We start from the raw sequence: 21568 nt of genomic DNA on the forward strand, positions 1-21568 counted from the left end.
TCAAAACCAGCCATAGACAAGATAGAATCACTGACCATGACTGTGTTCCAATAAAGTTTTCTTTATAGAAGCACACGGTGAGCCATATTTAGTCCCCGAGTGCGATAGCTCACAAACGCCGGAGTAAATAGACCACATCTGTAGATTTCACCAAAGAAGCTAATTTAGGCTGTGATGGTTTAGAAAGGGCTTTGGGAAGGCTGACGCATCTCTGGAGGAAAATTTGAGATGCACTCCTAAGATGGATGTGATCTGGCCCTGCCCACTGTTGCCCCTCTGCCCGGTGCTCTCTGCCCAGACTGACACTTTCATGACTAGATTTTGATGACTCCAAGCTTCTTCTTATGCTATAGTTGATGCTGGCTGGACCCAGGCCTTCCTGACGCTGACTGCTGTGGTTCTCAGATGTCACCCTTTCAGACAAGAGAGAAACAAGCGACAGCCAGCCCCTTTCGGACACCCTGTCATGTTGTCTCACCCGGTTTCTCCACAGCATTTATTTCTCTCAAATTACCATGTTCATTTATTTCTCCGCTTATCTGAATAGAGTGCTGTTGGCAGATAAACAATTAGAACTGCTTGCAGCAGGAACACTAAGAGCGGCAGGCAGGAAGACTTGGGAATTAATAGCACGTCGCATTAGGTAGTTGGCTTCCTGCTTTGACCCTGTTCCATGGTTGAAGAGGTGGTGCTGCTGTCCAGTGCCTGAGATGTCCTTGAAGTGCAGAAACATCCACACCCTGGGTGGAGCCTGGCAGCGTCTGATTACAGTCGCTGTTTGGTTGATGCAGAGCCCTCAGCTTCTCAGTGACAACGTGAGACTTCAGCTGTAGTCTTCAAATAGGAAACTCCCTTAACCCCTGATTTTATCAAAACTCTCAGATAGACATAGTAGCACATGCCTGTATTGTCAGCACTGAAAAGGAAGGCTGAGGCAGGAGGATTGTGAATTAGAGGACAGCCTGGACTACTTAGCAAGTTTCAGGTTAGACTGAGCTAAATAATGAGAGCCTTCGTAAAATCCATAAAAAGAAAGAAAACAAAAAAAGTCAGGTCGTGGTGGCACAATCTTGAATCCCAGCACTCGAGAGGCAAAGGTAGGTGGATCTCTGTAAGTTCAAAGCCAGCCTGGTCTACAAAGCGAGTTCTAGGACAGCCAGAACTGTTACACAGAGAAACCATGTCTCTAAAAAGAAAAAAGAAGAAAATAAAAAAAATAAAGCTCTCTATGACAGTATTAGTGCTTAAATACAAGCATTAAGAAACAAATAATTTCCCCTTATGATCTAGCACTATTATCAAACATAGCTGTAGGAGACTGCTTTATGTGGTATTTCTGTCATTGGGCCCAGCTGCCTCCTGGGATGCCTCAGACATGCAGCACCACCTCCTGTCCCACCATCCACAATGCCTGGGCGCTTGTCCTCTGCTCCTCTTTTAAGCAGGTCCTAGCCTGGCACCACCAGTAGCAGCATAGCCTTTCCCAGACAGTAGGAAGAGTTAATCAGAGTTAACATTCTTTTTAGATTTCCCTCAATCTTATTCAGTGCAGTCAGGTGGGCAGCAGTCAAGGCGGCTCCTTGGTGTAAGCAGCAGCAAACAGCAGGTCACCCAGGGAGAGAGCCGTGGAAGGGAGAAGGAGCACCCCTAGGATCCTGCACCCCTCGTGCTCTGAAGGCTGTTTCCAGTGCTAGGCTGGACTCACAGAGGCGACCAGAGCACAGTGCAGTCAAACCTGAGAGTCCGTCTTGACCACACACGTGTCAGTCAGCATAGGGCGGACGCTCCCTGGTGATGGAGACTATCACCAAAATCTAAGGTATTAGCTACTCAGTCAGCAGAGGGTGGGTGCTCCCTGCTATTGGAGACTATTGCCAAAATCTAAAGCATTAGCTACTCCTAGCCATAAAGAAGCAGATTCATGCCTGCCTGAAAGTCTGTAGACATATATAGGACTGTGGCTTCTTGGGGGTTGAGGGCTGAAAACCCAGCCTAGTAATGAAAAGGAGAAACCCAGACTCACAACTATCTTTTCTTTCTGACCAAAGAAGGGTAACATTGCACTCTTTGGGCTCTTCAGAACAGTGTGCTTCCTTCTAATACTGTGTACCTCTGAGATGACCCTCTTTTGTTTTGAAGTATTTAGGTGTGCACGCACATGAACGTGCCCGCACGCACATGAACGTGCCCGCACGCACATACACACATACACACACAGAGAGACTTAATTACAGCAATTTTGCTCGCCCTACCAGTTCAGCAATGGTATTTTTCTTCTTCAGGGTCTAGGTTTTCTACATCTCTAATTTTTTTTAGAAATAACTTCTTTGTTATTTTCTGTGAAATCTTGCTGCATGCTGCCTTTAGGTAGATGAATACTATATTAATATTTATGCTCCACTCCAGTAGAAACCACACTGATACAATTCTTTCACCACTATCATTTGAAAAGAATGATTAATTGAAAGGCATGCCGATTAAACACTTCTCAGCCCGTTCCCCTAGCAACGATGGTGGACTATTTTCCTGGAGCTCAGGTTTCTGCCTTGAGCTAGGTTTGCAAAGCACCTGAACAGAAATTGTCACATTAGCTAATCAGTCTGTCATTCATCTCTAACGTATTCCAGAAGGCAACACTTAGGAACCTCGCGTCAGCGTTGAGAAGTGGCTAGTGACGACGGGTCATCAGTGACCCTGGTTTGCTGTTAATTTTTAGGCTGCGATTGCTAAGCTGATGGCAAGGATCTGAACACGGTTGTCGCTGTGCAGTGAGTCACTTACCAACTGGAGGAAAACAAGATTATTCTCATCATTTGTAATTGTCTGAGCAGCCCTTGTTGCTGTGGTGATCCCGAGCCCTTTTAGCGTAGAAAAATGAAAATTCTACATTGCTACTAGCGTGGCTGGTCAATGACAGATGTGTTGTATGTGATGAACTCTGACTGGGTTGAGGACTGTAACTGTACAGTCCAGCAGATACAGCACAGCCCAGAAGGAAAATCTCCATCAACCACTGGCCAGTAGTGAGGCCCAGGGACTGCCCGGTAGAAACCCTGCTCTTCACACCCGTGCCATGACCTAGTTCCATAGACTCAATTCCCCCCGTTGTAAAATGAGGGGGAAACAGTATTCATTGTGTGGATCAAAGAAACTAACAGAATACACTTCAGACAGCATCTGCACACCGAGAGCTCAGCCCAAGAATGTGGGAGTTGTGTTGGGAAGACCCCGCTACTAAAGACAGCACATACTTTGGTTACAGAAAAGATCACAGAAATGACACTGATATTCATCTCAAAGCTTTCCCCATGGTGCCTAGCTTTTACAGAAAGTGCTCTTCAGGTTGCTTGGGGAGAAGAGACATCAATGATCTTCTATGTAATGGCCAGCTTAGCAAGATAAATCCATTGGCTTAGTAGTGCCATGCATATTATGGAGGTAACCAGCATCTTTCTGCTTGGATTTAAGGCTTACTCCAAAGGAAGGAACTCATCATTTGTATTGCAAGCATAGCCAAGAACCCACAGTTGAGAAGTTTATAGGCTAATACTGTTCTGTTTAGTGGATGTAGTATTAAACTGTCTTCCAGAAGGTTATCTTTTTTTCCTATTATTGAAAATAGATTCTTTTCTCATACAGTAATCCTGATTACAATTTCCCCTCCGCCACTCCTCACAGTTCTACCCTCCTCCCCTCCCATCCCGATCCACCCCCTTTCTGTCTCTCATTTAAAGGAACAGACTCCTGAGAGAGAACAACAAAACATAACAAAATGTAAGATAAAACAAAACCATCACACTGAAGTTGGACAAGGGAAATCAGCAGAAGGAAAAGAGCCCCAAGAGCAGGCACAAGAGTCAGAGACCTACTCATTCTCACATTAAAGGCTCCCATAAAAAGACTAAACTGAAAGCTTTAATATATATGTAGAAGACCGGTGTAGGCTCTGTGTTTGATGCTTCAGCCCTTTTAGTTCGTATGAACTTTGTCCAGTTGACGATTTAGAGGGCCTTGTTCTCCTGGTGTCCTTCATCCCGATCCACACAGGGGGCAGGAAGATTATACAAAGTAGAGCACAGGGAGACTGCTAAGAAATGATCAATGCTTTCTGGACGTGACAACGCTATTACACTCACGACCTCGCGGCAGCTCTGGATACCTGCCCAAGATCAAGCCAGTAAATGTTCTAGCATGGATGGATGAGAAACTCCCAAGGCCCCACCCCTGGATGAGAGGCTGTTAGCAATGGCTGTCATTTGATTACACAGAGAAGCCCATGGTTTGAAGGAAGAAAGAACAATACCTTGGATAGTGAATGTGTAATTTCACTTTCTACAGTGGATAATATTTAGAAATCTATATGTAATGTAGATAAGAGCCATCATGGACAATTTTCTTAACACTCTTAAGTTTCAAATTTACAGACTATTTCTCATAAGAACGTTCTGATTTTTAAAGTTCAGCTGGAGCACTCTTATGTTTTTCTCTCTTTTTTTTGAGATGCAATCAGTGTGTTATTCTCTTTTCCTTTAATGTTTTATACAATATATTTTGATCAGGTTTCTCCTCCCCCAACTCCTCTGAGATCCTCCCTACCTACCCAACTTTAGCACCCTCTTTTTCTTTCTCTCTTTCAAAAAAATACAAAAAGGGAATATCAAAACAAGCAAATAACAAAAATGATAAAATAAAAATTGACAAAAGAAATGTAGCAAAAATCATTGAGTTTGTTTTGTGTTGACCATCTACTCCTGGACAAGAGGCCTACCTGGGGTGAGATGACCTGAGCCAATCCCAAGACTTCCCCCGTGTTCTTTGTCCAGTGACGTCAGCTCTCCAAGCTCCAGCCTTTCATTGGAAAATTACAGAAAGAAAAGAAAAGCCCCAAGTTACACTGCTAAAATAAGTTACTATGAGCAAATTGCTTAGCATAGTTAAATGTGTCACTTTCCATAGCCAGGAGCAACATAGCGTCTAAATATTAAATCCCGGTATTTAAGGAGCTGATGTTTTATCACTCGATATGGTAGTACCCACCTTTAATGCCGGAATACAGGAAACTAAGACAAGTGAACTGAGAGTTCCAAGCCAACTTGGGCTACAGAGTGAGTTACTGGCCTGCCCATGAGACCCTAACACAATACATATATACATACATGCATACATACCTATGTATGTATGTGTATGTATGTAAATATATATTCATTTTATCTTATCATTGCAGACCTAGAGGGCGCCCCTCTAGGACCCTTCCCCCCATTTCATTATTGGCAGGGCCATGCTTCTAGTGTCCCTTTAGTGCATATCCCATTGTGGCACAGCAGCTTCGACTTGTAAGCATGTTGATTTAGAGGTCGCCCTCTGTTTATGTATCTGCTTGTCCCTTTTGTAAGCATGTCAGTGGTGAAATCAGCCTCGCCCTGGTCGGTCTCTTTTGATTAAGCTCCATACAGGGCGCCATGCATTGTGGGCTCTTTTCACTTCTTGAAGGATAAAGCCAGGGGTTATTATGTGTTTCTTTCACCAGAGGAAGAAGAATGAAGCTGAATAGGAACTAGGTTGAGCACATGCTGAAGTAAAAAAAAAAAATAAATAAAGTTGAAAGTAATGTCATAATGTACTAAATGTAAAACAGAATATGTAATGCCCTACTCAGCTTCACAGAGAGGGAAACGTAAGAAAGCAACGCACTGACAGCACCCTCTCTGTGGACTCCACAGTGAGGGATGTAGAGCAGGATCCAGCCAAACCTGAGGGGAAAAAAAACTGACTGGTACCTCCCCCAGGCCAAAGACCAAGCAGGATGCCGAACATGGGGATGCTTTCATAAGTGTAGTGTGTGGTACGTGCGCATGCCGGAGAGGCCAGCAAGTACAAATACCCAGATAAGGCCGTTGGCTATTCTGAAAACCTTGCTGGAAAACCTCCCAAAAGGTTCTTTAATCAGATCCACTGGGATGAGATATAAACTATAATAAGACCTCAGAAAGAATGGGTGGATGGAAAATAAATGCATCTGGCACAGCACAGGGGTCAGGACAGAAAGAGAGCAGTCGTGAGGTGGGGCAGGAGTGAAGTTAGAGAGACCCCAAGGAGTCAGGGAGCACCCCAACTCCCAAGTGCTGCTGGAGCAAAGTCGGTGAAAAGTTCAAATCCAGCGGCTTCCCTCTCCATCACGTTCTCCACCTCAGCTGTGACGAGTCTGAGAACACTGAGAAGTGTTAAGTTCCCAGAGCCAGGGGTTCCCACTTTGCAGATGCTGTGCACTTGCCTAAGACTGCAACATGGGTGTGCATGTGTTAAAATGATTGTCAGTGTGGTTACAGTGAAACTTTAATATCCAAAAAGTTGATGTCTGAGGGTTAGGTAATTCATTTCTATTCCAGAGTCATAAAAAAAAAAGGCAAGGACAAGAAAACCTTTCAAATGAACTGTCTCTTTTATGTCTGACTAGGTTCCCCAAGATGAATGGACAGGGTACACACCTCGTGGGAAAGATGATGAGATTCCATGCCGAAGGATGCGAAGTGGCAGCTACATCAAAGCCATGGGGGATGAGGACAGCGGAGACTCAGACACGAGCCCCAAGCCTTCTCCCAAAGTGGCTGCGCGGAGAGAAAGCTATCTCAAGGCTACACAGCCCTCCCTCACGGAGCTCACCACACTCAAGTGAGTAACCCTACCTGCCTGCTTCCCTCGTCAGCCCTGGTGTTAGCACCGAGGATCCGAGGATCCGGCTGGTGGCTCTCTAGCTGTAGTGGAGCTGAAAAGCATCCCTCAGATACGGGGGTATGGTGACTGACCTGTTGATGTTGACATTGGATTTGACTTGTAAATACCACTGTCATCAAAGACAGAGGAACACTGGTGGACTCCTAACTCTCAAAGGCAATCAGAATGCTTTTGGAGGGGAAAAAGATTTCTGGTCAATGAACAAGACCATGTACCCCATTTAGGAATGTTTTTTTTTCAGCCACTAAATATAAAAGTCTTCCTTAGGAGACTTGGATTTTCAGAAAATTATGTAAGGTGGTGGAGATGTTTATGTCATAGAAATTTATAGAATGTGGCCATGCTGGGAAATTGGGTAGGTGCGTGAGAGCTATTGATATGCATGTTTGACTTCGAACTCCATACATATTACAGTTTGCAAGACCTTAAAAGTGTTTTTATTTGTTTATTTTGAAAAATGTGAGGATGAGTACTTATATTTGTGCAATTTGAAGAAAAACAACATTGCATGGCAACAACTAAAACTGATTCTTTGTGGAGACAAGTTCTAACCATGCTGTCCTGGCTAGCCTGGTGCTCACTGTGCAGTTCCAGGCTGACCTTGAACTCAACAGAGACCCGCCTGCCTCTACCTCTTAGGGCAGGGATTAAAGCCTTGTTGCCACACCAAGCCCAGCTATTGATTATTTCAAACAGGACTAATTTTTAATATTGTTTATAGGGAGTAAGTCAGAGCCTTAGAATATAGATCTATTCAGACCTAGAAGATATATTTACTGCAGCTGATTAGTGTTTTTTAAATGCCCTCTTTAAACACATATGACTAATACTATTTATGTGCTTGCATTTGTCACAGAGTGAAATATTAAGAGACAAAACAGAAAAAGACAAAGCAGATGGGTTAAAATATAAAAATACAAAATCAGACTATTGATCAAGAACTTTGAAAAGCAGCTGACCGATCTATAACGAGAATTGTTTAACGAAGGACATAAGGAACTAGACAAAAAAAAAATCTACTCTTGGGTCCTTTTCAAGGGACCATATGGAATTGCTCTGAAATCTTTTTAATTGAAGATTAGCATTGATACATTAGTTACCTAATCCACAAAGAGATGCCCTTCTCTCTAACCTTCCCACACCCGTGTGCTTTTGCTTCGCTTTGGTGTGTGGGTTAATCAGAGCTGCCGTCACAGACATCACCAACAACGAATTTACTGCTTCCTAGCACAAGGAGGTAGACGTGAGGGGATGTGCACCTGCCAAAACCTGCCGGGGTCCGTCCTTCCTCACTTCTTCTAGATTCTAGTTGAGGCCACAGCACTCGGCATGCCTTGGCTGGCATCACACGGAGCTAGCCCATCTCTCTCACGACACCAGCTGTAGCATGAGGAACCTCCCTAGTTAGCCTCGTGCTAACTTGATTAAGTCTGCGAGACCCTGTTCTTGCTGTGAGCTTTCACAAATACTGGCAGTGCAGCTATTTGGGGGAGATGAGTCATCCCATAATGTGACTACAGGATAAAAGTTGATCGTATGTATAAATTTATAAATTATATATATAATTTATAGACCTTAAAATATCTCTCTACAAGAGACAATAATTGTCACGATCATGGTGTCAAGAGACAAGTAAAGGCAGGCAGAGGGCAGGAAGTCACATTAGTCCCACAAGCTCATCTGAAGTGAAGAGGTGAGGATGGGCAGCCCCCGGCATTCTCCCCCACCCCGAGCATCCTATCAGGTTACTTACAGGACATGCTGGACACATTAGTTGAGTGACAGCTGGGGCCTGAGATGACGGTGTACAGTGATTGCCGCTGCTCACTGCAGTGCACAGCTGAGGCCTGAGATGGCGGTGTGCAGTGATTGCTGCTGCTCACTGCAGTGCACAGCTGGGGCCTGAGATGACGGTGTGCAGTGATTGCCGCTGCTCACTGCAGTGCACAGATGTGAGTGCACTGAGAGGAGCCCTGTGAGGGTGATGGAGCAAGCTTCAGGGAGACTGGAGATGGCAGGTTCTGAAACCGACATTCTCAGCTTTACAATAGGGAAGTTCTATTGACAGCTTCCCAAAAACACATCCCTTGAAATCATTTCTCCTTTGCTTTCTACATAATACTTCCTTGCTAACTCCCTGGGCCACAGCTAGACATCCATACTCTTTTAGAGCCCAGCTTTGTGACTTTGTGACATGCCACCATCTACAAAGTTCATGCTCAAGAACCATGTAATTCAGTCATCAAAGAATGATAATGTTTTAAGTAAGCCTGTGGTTTTGTGGGGGGGAAGGGACGCACTCATGGGGGATGGGGAAGGGGGGAGGACGCACTCATCCGAGGCACATGTGGTCCATGGGTCACAGATGAGATAGTCCTGGAGGAGGATGCTGACATCAGTGAAATGCTCAAACTGAGTGTGAGCAATGGGGGCTTGTTCTACTCTCCAAACTGATGGAAACTCAAAATGGAAATTGGTTTACTCACAGATGTTTTTATAGAAAAGCATGTTTTATTACTCAGTACAGAGGTTCATCAAGCCGTCTCTGTGTTGACCCCTACTCCTCAGCAGGCCAGGGAATGTCTGAGCACGGTACAGTCATAATTTTCTTCTCTGTGTGAGCATGACATTCCGCAGAATTATTCCTGAGTCTGCTGCTCCGCATGTATTCCTCTCTGCCCTGTCTCATGAGTCCCATGTATTACCACAGTCTACATATTGTTTCCGTCATACTTAGTCACATACAATCATATGCTGATGTCTACTTTAACCGTATTGAAGGAGAAACAAGTCAAAAGTGTCATGGTTTGGCATCAGTCTCGTCTTATTTCTTGGTGGGGTTTTGACTGGAGTCATTATTTTTCTAGACGTTTGAAGCTTTTAGTCCCTCATACAAAAAAAGATACCCAGCTCCTGGAATTCTAGTTCCCCCAAAAGAGAAAACTATATTTATGTTCCTACTTCTTTGACATTTAAGTCAGTTTTTTTCCTCCTTCCTCCTCAATAATTCGCAGCTTTAGGGATGAATCATAGACATGAACCAAGATAACTAAAATTAGTCCAGCGGGACTGGGACAACATTTTGTTTGTGGCTTTCCGCTCCCCTCTTCTCCCAGAGACGGAGAGTACTCCTACACACCCTTCCATTGTTGGTCTCCTAGTTTCCAAAAGCGTGCCAAGAACTTGTTCATGCATCAGCTCCTTAATGTTCCTGGTTGGGTCTTCAACGCACAAACCCTACGGGCAGGTAAACATTCTGAAATCACGAGAGTCCATCTTTGGGCTTAGAGAGCTCTGCAGTCACTCCTGCCTGTCTCTCTCGTGTTCCTCTTCCTCTCTGCCCCACTGACCCTTCACTTCACTAGCTTCTCCTTTCTGGGATGAGCTGATGGTGCATCTGAAATGACATCATCCCTAGAAAATTATTATGTTTCCCAAAGAAACTTCTGAATAGTCAGTAAATAATTTTCAAGCAAGTGAGGAAGAAGTTTAGGAGCCAGAGTTTCTCCAAACCCCATCCCCGCAGTTTAGCTCTGGAAAAGACTTAGGTCTTTTATTTAGATTCTTTATAATTTTGTTTGTTCTCAGAGCTAGACTAGAGACTGCTGCAGTGGTTGGTTAAAATTTTGCCCAAGCCAGTTTTGAATTTATTTCACTCAAATATAGTATAGAAAAAAAATGTTCTAAAATGATACTAAGAGAGTTGCCATTTAAAACATTCTAAAAGGTACCTTTGGTTTGTTGGCACGTGGCTTTAAGCCCAGCAGTCAGGGGATAGAAGCAGGTAGATTTCTGTGAGCTCAAGGTCAACCTGGTCTATGTGGTGAGCTTCAGGTCAACCAAGACTGTATCATGAGATCTTATTTCAAGAAAATGACAACAATAACAACAACAACAACAAATCATCATCATCATAATAATAATAATAATATAATACGAAATACTCTAAAGTTAAGTTCAAATACCCAGTAATCCAAGGCAAATAATGCTTTAAAATATCTTCTGTTTTTTATCCCTTCATGGAAGCATCAGGTGAAATAAAATCCCCTGGGGGATATTGCTGGGCCCTAACAGATCCCAGGGTTGTGGGGGCAAGGAGGTACTGCATCAGTGGAGTAGACTCTGAAAGTCAGGTAAAAAGCAAACACCAAACTTGTTTATTCATCGATGAGGAGAACCTTGTTTCCCCTCCTCCTTCAACCTAGGCTGTGTCCCAATTTAGTGACTTTGCATAGTTGCCCCTCATTGGTTAGGCACAATCAGGACCTCTGACAATGCCTGTTGCTAGGCCCTCGGATGAATTCCAGGTTGACTTGTCTTGTCCTTATCTTCCTGGTAGGGGTGGAGGGAAGCAGTTTCTAGAACCAGTGAGGAGGCCTGGGCTTGATAATGGGACCAGTCAGGGCTCTTAGCAATTTAGAGACAGTGTCTAACAAGTGACTTCAAGGGGTTTTATGTCTAATCCTGTGTTTCAGGTGGTTCATTCTCTTCATTTTCATGTATTTCCCAGCTCCTCACTTTTTGAAAGATAAATTAATTACTATTCTCATGTTTGAGCAAATAGGCAACAAAAAGCAACTCACGGGAGGAATAGTTCATTTTAGCTCACAGCTTGAGAATGGTCCATCCAGGTCAGGAGATCCGGCCAAGCTCATAGCATCTGGAATTCCTTCCATCGGGACAATCCTTAAAGCAGAGAGCCATAGCTGCCCCCCCCCCTTTTCTTCTTTTGTTTAGACGGCAGCCTGTTCCATAAGGTGGTATTACCTTCGATGTGGGTGGATCTCCCCTCCCCACTTAGACCCCTCTCACTACATCCTTAAACAGATATTCCCACAGGTGTGCCTCCAAGGTGACTCCAAATCCAGGGGAGATGACAATGAAGATGAGCTACCCTACTTGGTGAAACCGCAACTGTCTCTTTCCTTTGGGCTAATGGCTTAACATCTCTGGAAAGTCTCAGGCTTTCAGCATGAGTGGAATCTCTAAGCTGACTCCTCCACACCTGGGCTGTGGCAGCCAGCCTAGCAGATCCCAGCACTGATGGCTGAATGTTAGCCTCCCTTATCCTGGACTCAGTGACCACAGTTGTCTGTGGATGTCATTGCCCATCTACATGAAAGGTCTCTGAAAAACTTCTTGACACTAATGAAGAAACTATAAGGGTGAAGGATTTGGGAAAAAAAAAAAAAAAACAGTTACTCACAATTTAAAGACAAGGGGAAACAGTATGGGCAAGTAAAATGCTTTGAAAAATGCCAGTACCCAACTTCAAGTTCAAAACGAAGGTCTCTTTTAAGAGCATAAGACTTGTTTGTCTTTGTATAAGTTTCTTTTTTCTTTCTAGACGCACTGTGTCCCTGCTTGTTCCTCACACTCCACATGCCCCTCCTACCCACCGACTGTTCTTCATGTTGTTTCTCTTCCCAGAAAAGGAAGAGGGTGGAAGAGATTGGAGCATTGCTATTTTTTTTTTTTTTTTACCAAAGATAGGAGCCATATTTAAGAACATAGCAGTATACATCATCCACCTTGGCCCTAAGGATGTGAAATCGCTCTGTTCTTTTGTTGTCTCTTTTCCGTGAATTCTTCCCATTCCTCTCATACCTTTCCCAGAGTATAAATAATGGTGGCACAAACTAGCATGCACTCTGTATAATCTTGGGCAGGACAGAGTAACACAGCCAGACACTACACGTTGTAAATTTCCATCCTCCGTGACAATAATACATTCTGTTACTGTTCCAGTTTTTCCAGCTCCCTCATTTTCTAAAATAACAAGTGGGAAAATGTTAAAACAGAATTATTCCTTCTTATAGATAAATTATCACTTGCTTGTAGGCTAAGATCTTTTAAAGAATCGCTGGAATGAACCATGACTGAACACAGGAAATACTTAATGCAAGGAACTGCCTGCTATTTCAATCCCTGATCACCAGGTGAAGCTTCAAACCTGGTTCTTCACTGGGATTTGAAAGCCCACCTTCAGATGGGATTAGTCTGTTGAGTATTGTGGTCTACACCCTATCCTAGACCTTACGATATGGCTCCTCTTTTCAAAGCCTATCTTAGAGGAAAGCTTGCACAGTGACCTGTCTTGAAATGACTTTGTTCTCAGCAATAAGAGAAGTATGTGTGTGTTTAATGGATGGGAAAAGAAGTTCAGAGTCATTTCAGAGAGCTTGAACACACAGCTTAGCAAAAAAAAAGAAGATAGTTACATAATTATAAGGTACCTTTTTACATATTTTTAATTATATGTATGCATGTGTGTCTGAGTGGATATGTGCACATGAGTGCAGGTGCCAACAGAGACCAGAAGAGGGCGTCAGATCCCCTGGATCTGGAGTTAAGGATGGTTGTGAGCTACCTGATGTGGGTTCGAAGAGCAGCAAGAACTCTTAAGCACTGAGCATCTCCGCAGCCCGGATATCTCCGTCTTCACAAAGTACATGACTGAGCACAAGAGTTTTACATATGTTCTATCTTGTGGTCACCACTGCTCTTCACGTGTGATTTAGAGACTTTCACAGATGAGTAATCCAAGTCTCACTGAGACTAAATAATTTGTCCAAGGTTAACTCTCAAGTACAGTAAGAGTAAAGATTTGAGCCTGTGTACTTAATGGAGAAAATAGAAAGAGTTGGGTGGAATGAATACCTTATTAAAATCACAATGAACTGTTTACAAGGGGTTTTTTAAGGAGGAGAAAAACAGGGTGAAGTAAGTATAAACAGCCCCGGAAAAAAAAAAAAAAAAAAGACACTCAAAGCAGTTAGTAAAATTGAAGACTGGATTCAAGATGGTATCAGAGGCTCAGTGAGGTGAATTCTGACCCAGAAGTATAAGCAGAAGACATGACTAGAAGGAATTTGAGAATGTTCTGCCTCAGGCATGGCCTGGGATGAAGGAAGGAAGAACCAAATGGTCAAAGGATCAGAGGTACAGGAAGTGTGAGTGACAGAATACAGAGGTAGAGGACCGACTGAGACTCCATAGAGCTATGTAAACAAAACCGGGGTGGCAGAGAGATGTGCACAGGGAAGGAACTCAGGCTAGGGTTCTAGCAGCAGAAACTCTCTATTCCCCAGGTAGAGCTGGTCAAGGATGCTGCCCACTCCCCTGTGAGTGAGGAAGACTCCTCTTTGCAAAGAGCCTTAAAGTCTCAATGCCTTCCCTATCTGCTGGCTGGCGTTCTTCCAAAGCAATACTGAACACCTGTTGAATACGGACAGCAGGTAAAGAGAGCACCCTAATTATAATCAGATCGTGCCTATGCAATCTACTCATTGACTCATGCAGTAAACTTTTACTCAGTACCTTTACTGCTTAAATCATTTATACTCTTGTTTCAATACATGCACTAAATACATGACTAAAAATCTGATATTCAGATAACACACACACACACAGAAGATTAGCACAACAGAGAGTAAGGAGCTTAAAATTCAGTGACAAGAGCTATCAGTATTGATGTGTACTTTAATGCATTTTTTGTTGGTACAACTGAGAACAATAAACAGGATAATTATTAAAATTGAAAGCCTTTAAAAAATAAAATTAGAAGTTATTTGGCTCACTATTTTGAAGGATGGTAAATTCAATCACACCGTGCAGCATCTAGTTTCTTGGTGCATCATAACATGGTAGGGGCCATTGCAGGGATAGATACGGCAGGGGCACCAGGATAGATAGGGCAAGGACAAAGTGTGCCCAGCTACAATCTGTCTGGTTTCTTCTTCTGATGAAACCACTAATACCACCATGGAGACCCCACCCTCAAGACCTCATCCAATCCTCAGTGCCAGATACCATTAACACAAGACCTTGGAACCTGACACCGACACATGAATATGCATTGTCAGGAAAAGAAAACAGCAAATCATAACAATGGTTTTGTTTGGAATTTTTTTCTGGTCAGAACAATCTACTTGGCATGGGGAAGGGAATTTTGATGTATCAGAGTAGTTCAAGTTTTACTAGCTTTGATTTCTCTTCTTATATTCTTCAAGGAACCTCTGTCCTTCCCGTATACAGCAGGACATCACACAGGGTAGAAAGCTTCTTCCACAGGAAGCCCAGCCAGCCATATGGAAAGCAGTTGCTAGCCCTGTTCAGAAGAAAGCCTGTATAAATGTGTCTTACCAGAGGATGCATTGAAGAGCAGGACTCTCGATCTCCCCATGTAGCAAACAGGAGAGAGTCAGCACCACAGCCCGGAGTTCAGGTTACCTACAAGGAAGAACAATCAAGTCAACCCTTACAGAAGCCCTCCTGGTCTATAAACACTGTGTTGTGCTTCCCAGAGCCTGTGCTAACACTGCTTGGATGTATTATGTATTTTTAAGTATGTAAGATTCTTCCAGCCTGAGTAGCCTAAGGTGTCATCACAGGGGCAACACTGTCCTCCTAGTGTGAGCGCCAGTCCTACATTTCCCAGCTGAGCTTGTGAGATGACATTTCAACTCAGTCAACACAGCCATCTCCTCTTAGGTCTTTTCCTTCTGTTGGTGGAATTGCCACTGTCCAGAATGTAGTGACAAAGTATTGTGGGTATCACTTCTAATGTTTTTGAGCTTTATGGCTTCCCCATTCCTCTCTTGAAAGATTCCAATGAACCAATTTGTTCTCTCTCTGTTCTAGCTCTTTCCAGAGACGTTCTACAAGGCTACTGAAAGCCCACCTCAGAATCTCATTTTGCCCATGCACAATAGAACATTCCAAAGCATCAATGGCAAACCTCATTTGAGCTCTTTCCTTCTATCCTTCTACATATTTCTTAGGTTTCAATCATAGCAAGGTCTTGCTTATTCTGGGTTCTCTATTTCAGGCCTTAGACCTATGCTAGACAACATAAGCTAGATTAAGGTGGGTACTTTAAAACAATCTTGAAGTCAGAGACTTCCAACAGCTACAGGTGGTTTCTTACACACACTGTATGTTTACCTGGGGTCACTAGAGCACTCTGCTCACCATGACCAAGTGTAGATTCTCCACAGCAAAAATTCTCGCAAGCTCACCAAAGCAGACACAGAGAAGAGACCTTAAAACTTGGGATTGGAAGTGAGCCAGCTCCCTTCCAGTTCTGCTGACGAAAACTAATAGCACAGCCATGCTTGACTTCAAAGAGCGAGGCAACAAGACCACATGCAAGGACATAAATGCAAAACACTTTCGGTCAGACCGCTCTAAAGACAGCCAAAGCCCTTCCTTTTGAATACTAAATATTTAGTGTACTCTTTGTCCTACAAGTAAAAATGGATTCATGCTCAACATCAAATGGGAGAAAATCCAGAAGCCCCATCCTTTCCTGACTAAATATCTGTATGAAACTTTATATCTTGTGGCAGATATGGGATAGTGGGTGCCAGAGAGTGAGACACAGTCCAAGTGTGTCTGTGTGACATAGATACTCAACAGGACAAATGACCTGTCCCCCACATATCTAATATAATTGTAAAGTATGAGCAAAAAAAAAAATCCCTAATCAACACTCTCATTAAGAAGGAAAAAAACAGGATCACAGTAGGCATGGCCCCACAGCGGTCCTTCTGGTAGGATGTTGCCTGTTGTAGGGTCTCTTTTTTTGGGAAAAGCAGTTTTTCTTGATGAGGCTGCTATTCTGTTCCCAGAGAGCAACTACTTGTCTATTGTTTTCTTATCTCTGAGCCTTCTCTCTGGAAGGACATTTCTGTTACCCTTCCTGACTATATCTGTAGTCCACTCTAAGGAACATCTGCTCCCTAGCAGCCCAAGTGGTATTTCAGGATCCTTCCAGAAACATGCCTTTTCATCTAATCTTGTAGTCCCTTGAACAGTACAGCTCCACAATACTGCAGGCACCCTCTTATCGCTTGTCTCCAGTGAGCTCCGTGAACTGATTACCATACTGACAGGGCTCGTGTCTATGTGATTACTATCTGGCCTTGGATTGTCTGCCTTCTCATCCACACAGCTCTGTGGTAGAGACTCTCAGCTCATCGAGAGCTAGACAACCAGCCTTATTCACTTTTCTCTTCTGAATAATTTTGTCTAATAAGAGGGATCTTATTGTATCTTAATTGTATCTTCTTCTCGTTTCTCTGAGTTATTCAGAGAGCTAAACAATGGAGAAGAGCAGGCACGTCCTTGAATGGAACTTTGCCACACGAGGTGAGTCTCCATTCCCTCGTCATTCAAAGTTTCTTCGGGTTTTGTTTTACCTTCTGTAAGTTGGTTTAGAACCAGTTGCTTCTTCCAGTCTTTCAAGCCCCCAAATGTCTAACCTGTTTATTGTTTGCTACTTGAAAGAATAGCCCCTTTTTCTCAGAATCTATTCCCTTCCTAACTTGTCAGGTATTGCCAACAGCAACAGCCTATGTTATTAACACTATGTTATGAGTTCCATTGTTCCATCATCTCTCTTCCGGGTTGTAGAAAACAGTTCATGAAATGATTCACTGGGAAGCATTGATCAACACTTTCTCCAGCCTCTAATGGCAACTGTGTGCTGATGCCTACCAAGTACTGAAACCACAAGGCACATGCTTTGAGATTTTTGTCATTCTCGGTATTACAGGAACGTCCTATTTCCGATGCCAGCTTATGCCCCAGCAAGGTTAGGTTAAGCTGTGCTCTGCTGATAGGCGGTTCCCAGATGGCCACAATTTAATCCTGCTCTGCCTACGGTGGTCACTCCCATCCTCAGCATCTGTTTCCACAGTTGCCGAGGTGCAAAGGGAACGTGGTGAATTGAGCACCATTTCCTCGAAGTGAGACACGGCTCTGGCTCACATTTCACTGCTAAAGCAATGGGCCGCACCTCCCTTCAAAGAGGTACGGAAGAGCCGTGCTACTGGAAGCCTAGGAAACTGAGAACCAGGTCTGCTTGGCGAACAGTGTCACCACACCTCAAGGTCTTCCTCATTCTCTCCCCTCCCAGCTCCTATGCGCTGCCATTGCTGTCCCTCGTTCTCCCATAAAATACCCAAGCACACAGCCCAGCCTCTGATGCTGGATATCTCAGTTCAAACGCTTGTCTCTGTCACTGTGAGGTACATAGTATGGAAAATTACTTGGCCCTTCTATACCTCTACTTCCGGATCATTGATTAGTAACCATGGAGGTACAAGATGGTGTATGTGAAGCACTTAGCACTTGGAAGATGCTCTCTAGAGCTTAGCTGCCATCATGTTCCCCCATCATCCCAGTAAGTGCAGTCTTCGGATACTTAAAATAACAAAGAATGGCCTAGAAGAATATTTCCCTTCTTCTAAACCTTCCCCTCAAACTAAAACACTTTCCCATGGCCAGTATTTCTTCTTCCTAAGATCTCCCGGGCAAATATTTGTGAAGGTAATTAGCCTTCATGTGCTCTTTGCTAGTATAGTCTCTTTCTCCCTAGCGTAGAAGACAAGTAATGTTTGTACATCCTTTGTGCAGGAATAGCCCCAAGCAGAAGCTGAATATGTGGTCACTATGCCACCACCATCCCTGCATGCCTCTGGTAGGCTGGACAAGAGTTTCACACAGTGGCATCAACCTGCAATCCCTGAGGTAGACGGCCATCCAGCCTCAACCAGAAGTCTTCTGGCTGTACTCTCTCAGATTCTTCAGCCTCCCCATGCTGCAGAGTCTGTAGTTCTCTGAAAGCTCTTCCCTCTCAACCCTGTTTAGCACTGCCAACCCACCTGGAGGCTGGGAACTCAGTCTGTCAGGCATGCATTATCGTGGTAAAAATATCTACACAGCCATCCCTAGTATTGTCATCCTCTTTGAACACTGGCATATTTCCTTTAGTTTATCTGGGGATTCCCTAAGATTCTCTGGGATTAATGAGTCCTTTATGATTGGAGAGAGGTCTTCTTCAGTGTCGACACTAACTACTCAGTACTTTTAAAACTTGTTTGGGAATCCACATAAGCCAAGGGAGCAAGAGAGGCATCTGACCATCCATGCTGGATATATAGCACTATTTTCCTTCTCCTCCTTGGCTCTCTTTTCAAGACTAATAGTTGCAAATAACAGTCTATTTGGAATTCTCAGTACGTCTTGTTTGATTCCAATGTTCTCAAAAGGAGTAGAGTTGACTTTAACAAAGGGATTCACGGGTTTTCTCCTCATTAGCCAGTGACCAGCTCTGCGCTGTGCCTTCAGCTCCAGCCCTCTGTTTTCTCTGCCAACTTGCTTCCTCTCAGTGACTCATAGAACCGTGGGGGCTTTCCCCCCTCAAGCAATCTGGGGGCTGAATGCACCATCTGGGCATTGTTCTTGACTTTGATCCTGGAACCTTCCTTCAGTTCTTTGGATCACTTGTTTTTCCCAGAAAGGGTAGGGCTGAGAGCTCTTGGCATAGATCTAGGTTACCAATTGCATATGGCATCGCCCATACTGAGTCGTCCCTGGGTCAGACTTAAAAAGTTCTCACTCTGTTGATGGTACGGGGTTGAAAGTGTGGCTTATCCTAGACCTGTTTCTTTATGGCCTTAGATTAAAGAGCTGGTTGAGAACCACTGATTGGCATCCCTTACTCAGTAAGGTTATGTCATGGCTCAGTGGGTAAAGATGCTTGCTGCCAAGCCTGAGAACCTGAGTTCAATCCCCAAGACCCATGGTTACCTACTTCCTCTAACTAGACATCCATTCTTACCTCCCAATAATGCCGTCAGATTATAAAAGTCTTACAGTGAATGAATTCATCAATCAAGTCAAGCTCTCCTGATCTGACTGTGGAAATACCATCTCAGATAAACCTAGATAAGTTTTTAATGTTTTATTAGTATATGTTAATTAAACATAAGGGATTCATTATTGCATTTTCATACATATACTAATGTGTTTCACTCATATCTTCTACTTTTTTCCCCTGACCACACACAATAATCCCCTGTATCTAGAGGCTCCATTCTCTGGTGCCCTAGGTATTTATTGATCCATCCATTGATAATCAGAACTAACCAACACAATCAGCTTTTCATCACTGTGATAAACTACCTGATATACATAGCATAAAAAGGCCAAGTTTATTTGGGCTTGTGGCTTCTGAGGTTTTAGTCCATGGTTGAATGGCTCCATTGCTTTGGGGCTTGTGAGACTGAGCATCATGGTAGATATTGTGCCATTAGAACAATTCTGCTTACCATGTGGCAGCGTGAAGGCACAGATAAAGAAGTTATGAAGACACTAGTATCCTCTCCAGTGCCACCCTCCAGCCACCCGACAGCGCCACAGATCTCCACATGTGGGCCTGCAGGAGATGTCTAAGATCCAAGCCATAGCATTGACCATACTCATCATGCTCAACACTGCATTACCTCATTGAGCATAACCACTTCACAAAACTGAGTCCTATCAGCTGATGGTGGCCGTCATGGGCATAATAAAGTAAGAAGTCTAGCATGACCCAGAAACCAGGAATTATGTACCACAAGTACCTCTCTATATGCAACAATTCTTAGTTTCTTATATGACCTTTCAGAAATGTTATGCACATAAATATTGCATATTTTCTCTTTGTGGGAGGGACAAGGTCTTGCTATGTAGTTCAGGCTGGCCCCGAAATCATGATACTCCTTTCCTCTACCTCATGAGTGAAGGTTGCAAGCAGGTTCCAGTATTCCCACTGTGCACACATTATATACACAGGAGTCTAAACTCTCCTTAGAAACCATTGTCTACACCTTGCTCTTCTCTCTTCAAACTATACCTTAAATATGCTTTCTATAAGGTCACTATGTTTTTTCTATTTTCACGTGTGTAATATGCATGTGTGTGTGCACGTTTGCATGTGTGAGGGTACATATGTGTGGAGAGCACTGGAGGCCTGAGGTGGATACCAAGAACCATCCTCAATCCTTCTTCCACCTTACTGATTGAAGTAGGGTCTCCCAGTCAAACCCTTTCTCACCAATATGACTCATCTCTCTAGCTAGCTTGTTCTAAGGGTCCCCTGTCTCTGTCTTCTAAAGGAAGCTAGAGTTTTAGCCAGGTTCCACACCCACGCAGCATGTATGTGGATTCTGAGGATCTGAACTCCACCTGTAATGCTTTTGTGACAAGGACTTTCACCACGGAGCCATCTCTCCAATGCCAGACTACATGCTTCTGAATGATTTCTGGGTACTCCACTCTGTCCGTGTACCATGACTTATGCAAAGGGTTTCCTCTGTAGGGAATGCTTTTTTAGAAAGTTATGGAAAAACTAATTTTAAGAAAAGGGCGTTCATAACATATCAAAATGGTCATGGGGCTGTGATCCTCGTATGAGCACATAGAAAGGAGGTAAGAGTTAAAAGTGAGAAGGGGGGATGGGGAGAGCTTGGGGGAATGGGACGGTTGGGATGGAGGAAGGGTGGATATGGGAGTAGGGAAGTATATATCTTAATTAAGGGAGCCATTTTAGGGTTGGCAAGAGACTTGACTCTAGAGGTGTACCCAGGTGTCCATGGAGATGTCCCCAGCTAGATCCTTGGGCAGCTGAGGAGAGGGAGCCTGAAATGCCCCGATCCTATAGCCATACTGATGAATATTTTGCATATCACCATAGAAACTTCATCTGGCGATGGATGGAGATAGAGACAGAGACCCACATTGGAGCACTGGACTGAGCTCCCAAGGTCTAAATGAGGAGCAGAAGGAGGGAGGACATGAGCAAGGAAGGCAGGACCGCGAGGGGTGCACCCACCCACTGAGACGGTGGGGCTGATCTAATGGGAGCTCACCAAGGCCAGCTGGACTGGGACCGATGGAGCATGTGATCAAACCAGACTCTCTGAATGTGGCGGACAAGGAGGGCTGACTGAGAAGCCAAGGAAAATGACATTGGGTTTTGATCCTACTGCATATACTGGCTTTGTGG

The 21568-nt window shown here is 43.9% G+C and overlaps 1 protein-coding gene across 12 annotated transcripts in view; it reads left to right on the forward strand.

Annotated features, from left to right (window-relative positions):
* The window catches only part of Dlgap1 (DLG associated protein 1), a 763362-nt gene that overhangs the window by 534237 nt on the left and 207557 nt on the right, over nucleotides 1-21568 (forward strand). For all 12 annotated transcript variants that reach the window (XM_057758282.1, XM_057758281.1, XM_057758279.1 and 9 more), the window contains one exon: nucleotides 6455-6669. In XM_057758282.1, the coding sequence (XP_057614265.1) occupies nucleotides 6455-6669 (215 nt within the window). The remainder of the gene's footprint in view (nucleotides 1-6454; nucleotides 6670-21568) is intronic.

The sequence above is a fragment of the Chionomys nivalis genome, chromosome 26, assembly GCF_950005125.1.
Source record: "Chionomys nivalis chromosome 26, mChiNiv1.1, whole genome shotgun sequence".
Taxonomy (NCBI): domain Eukaryota; kingdom Metazoa; phylum Chordata; class Mammalia; order Rodentia; family Cricetidae; genus Chionomys; species Chionomys nivalis.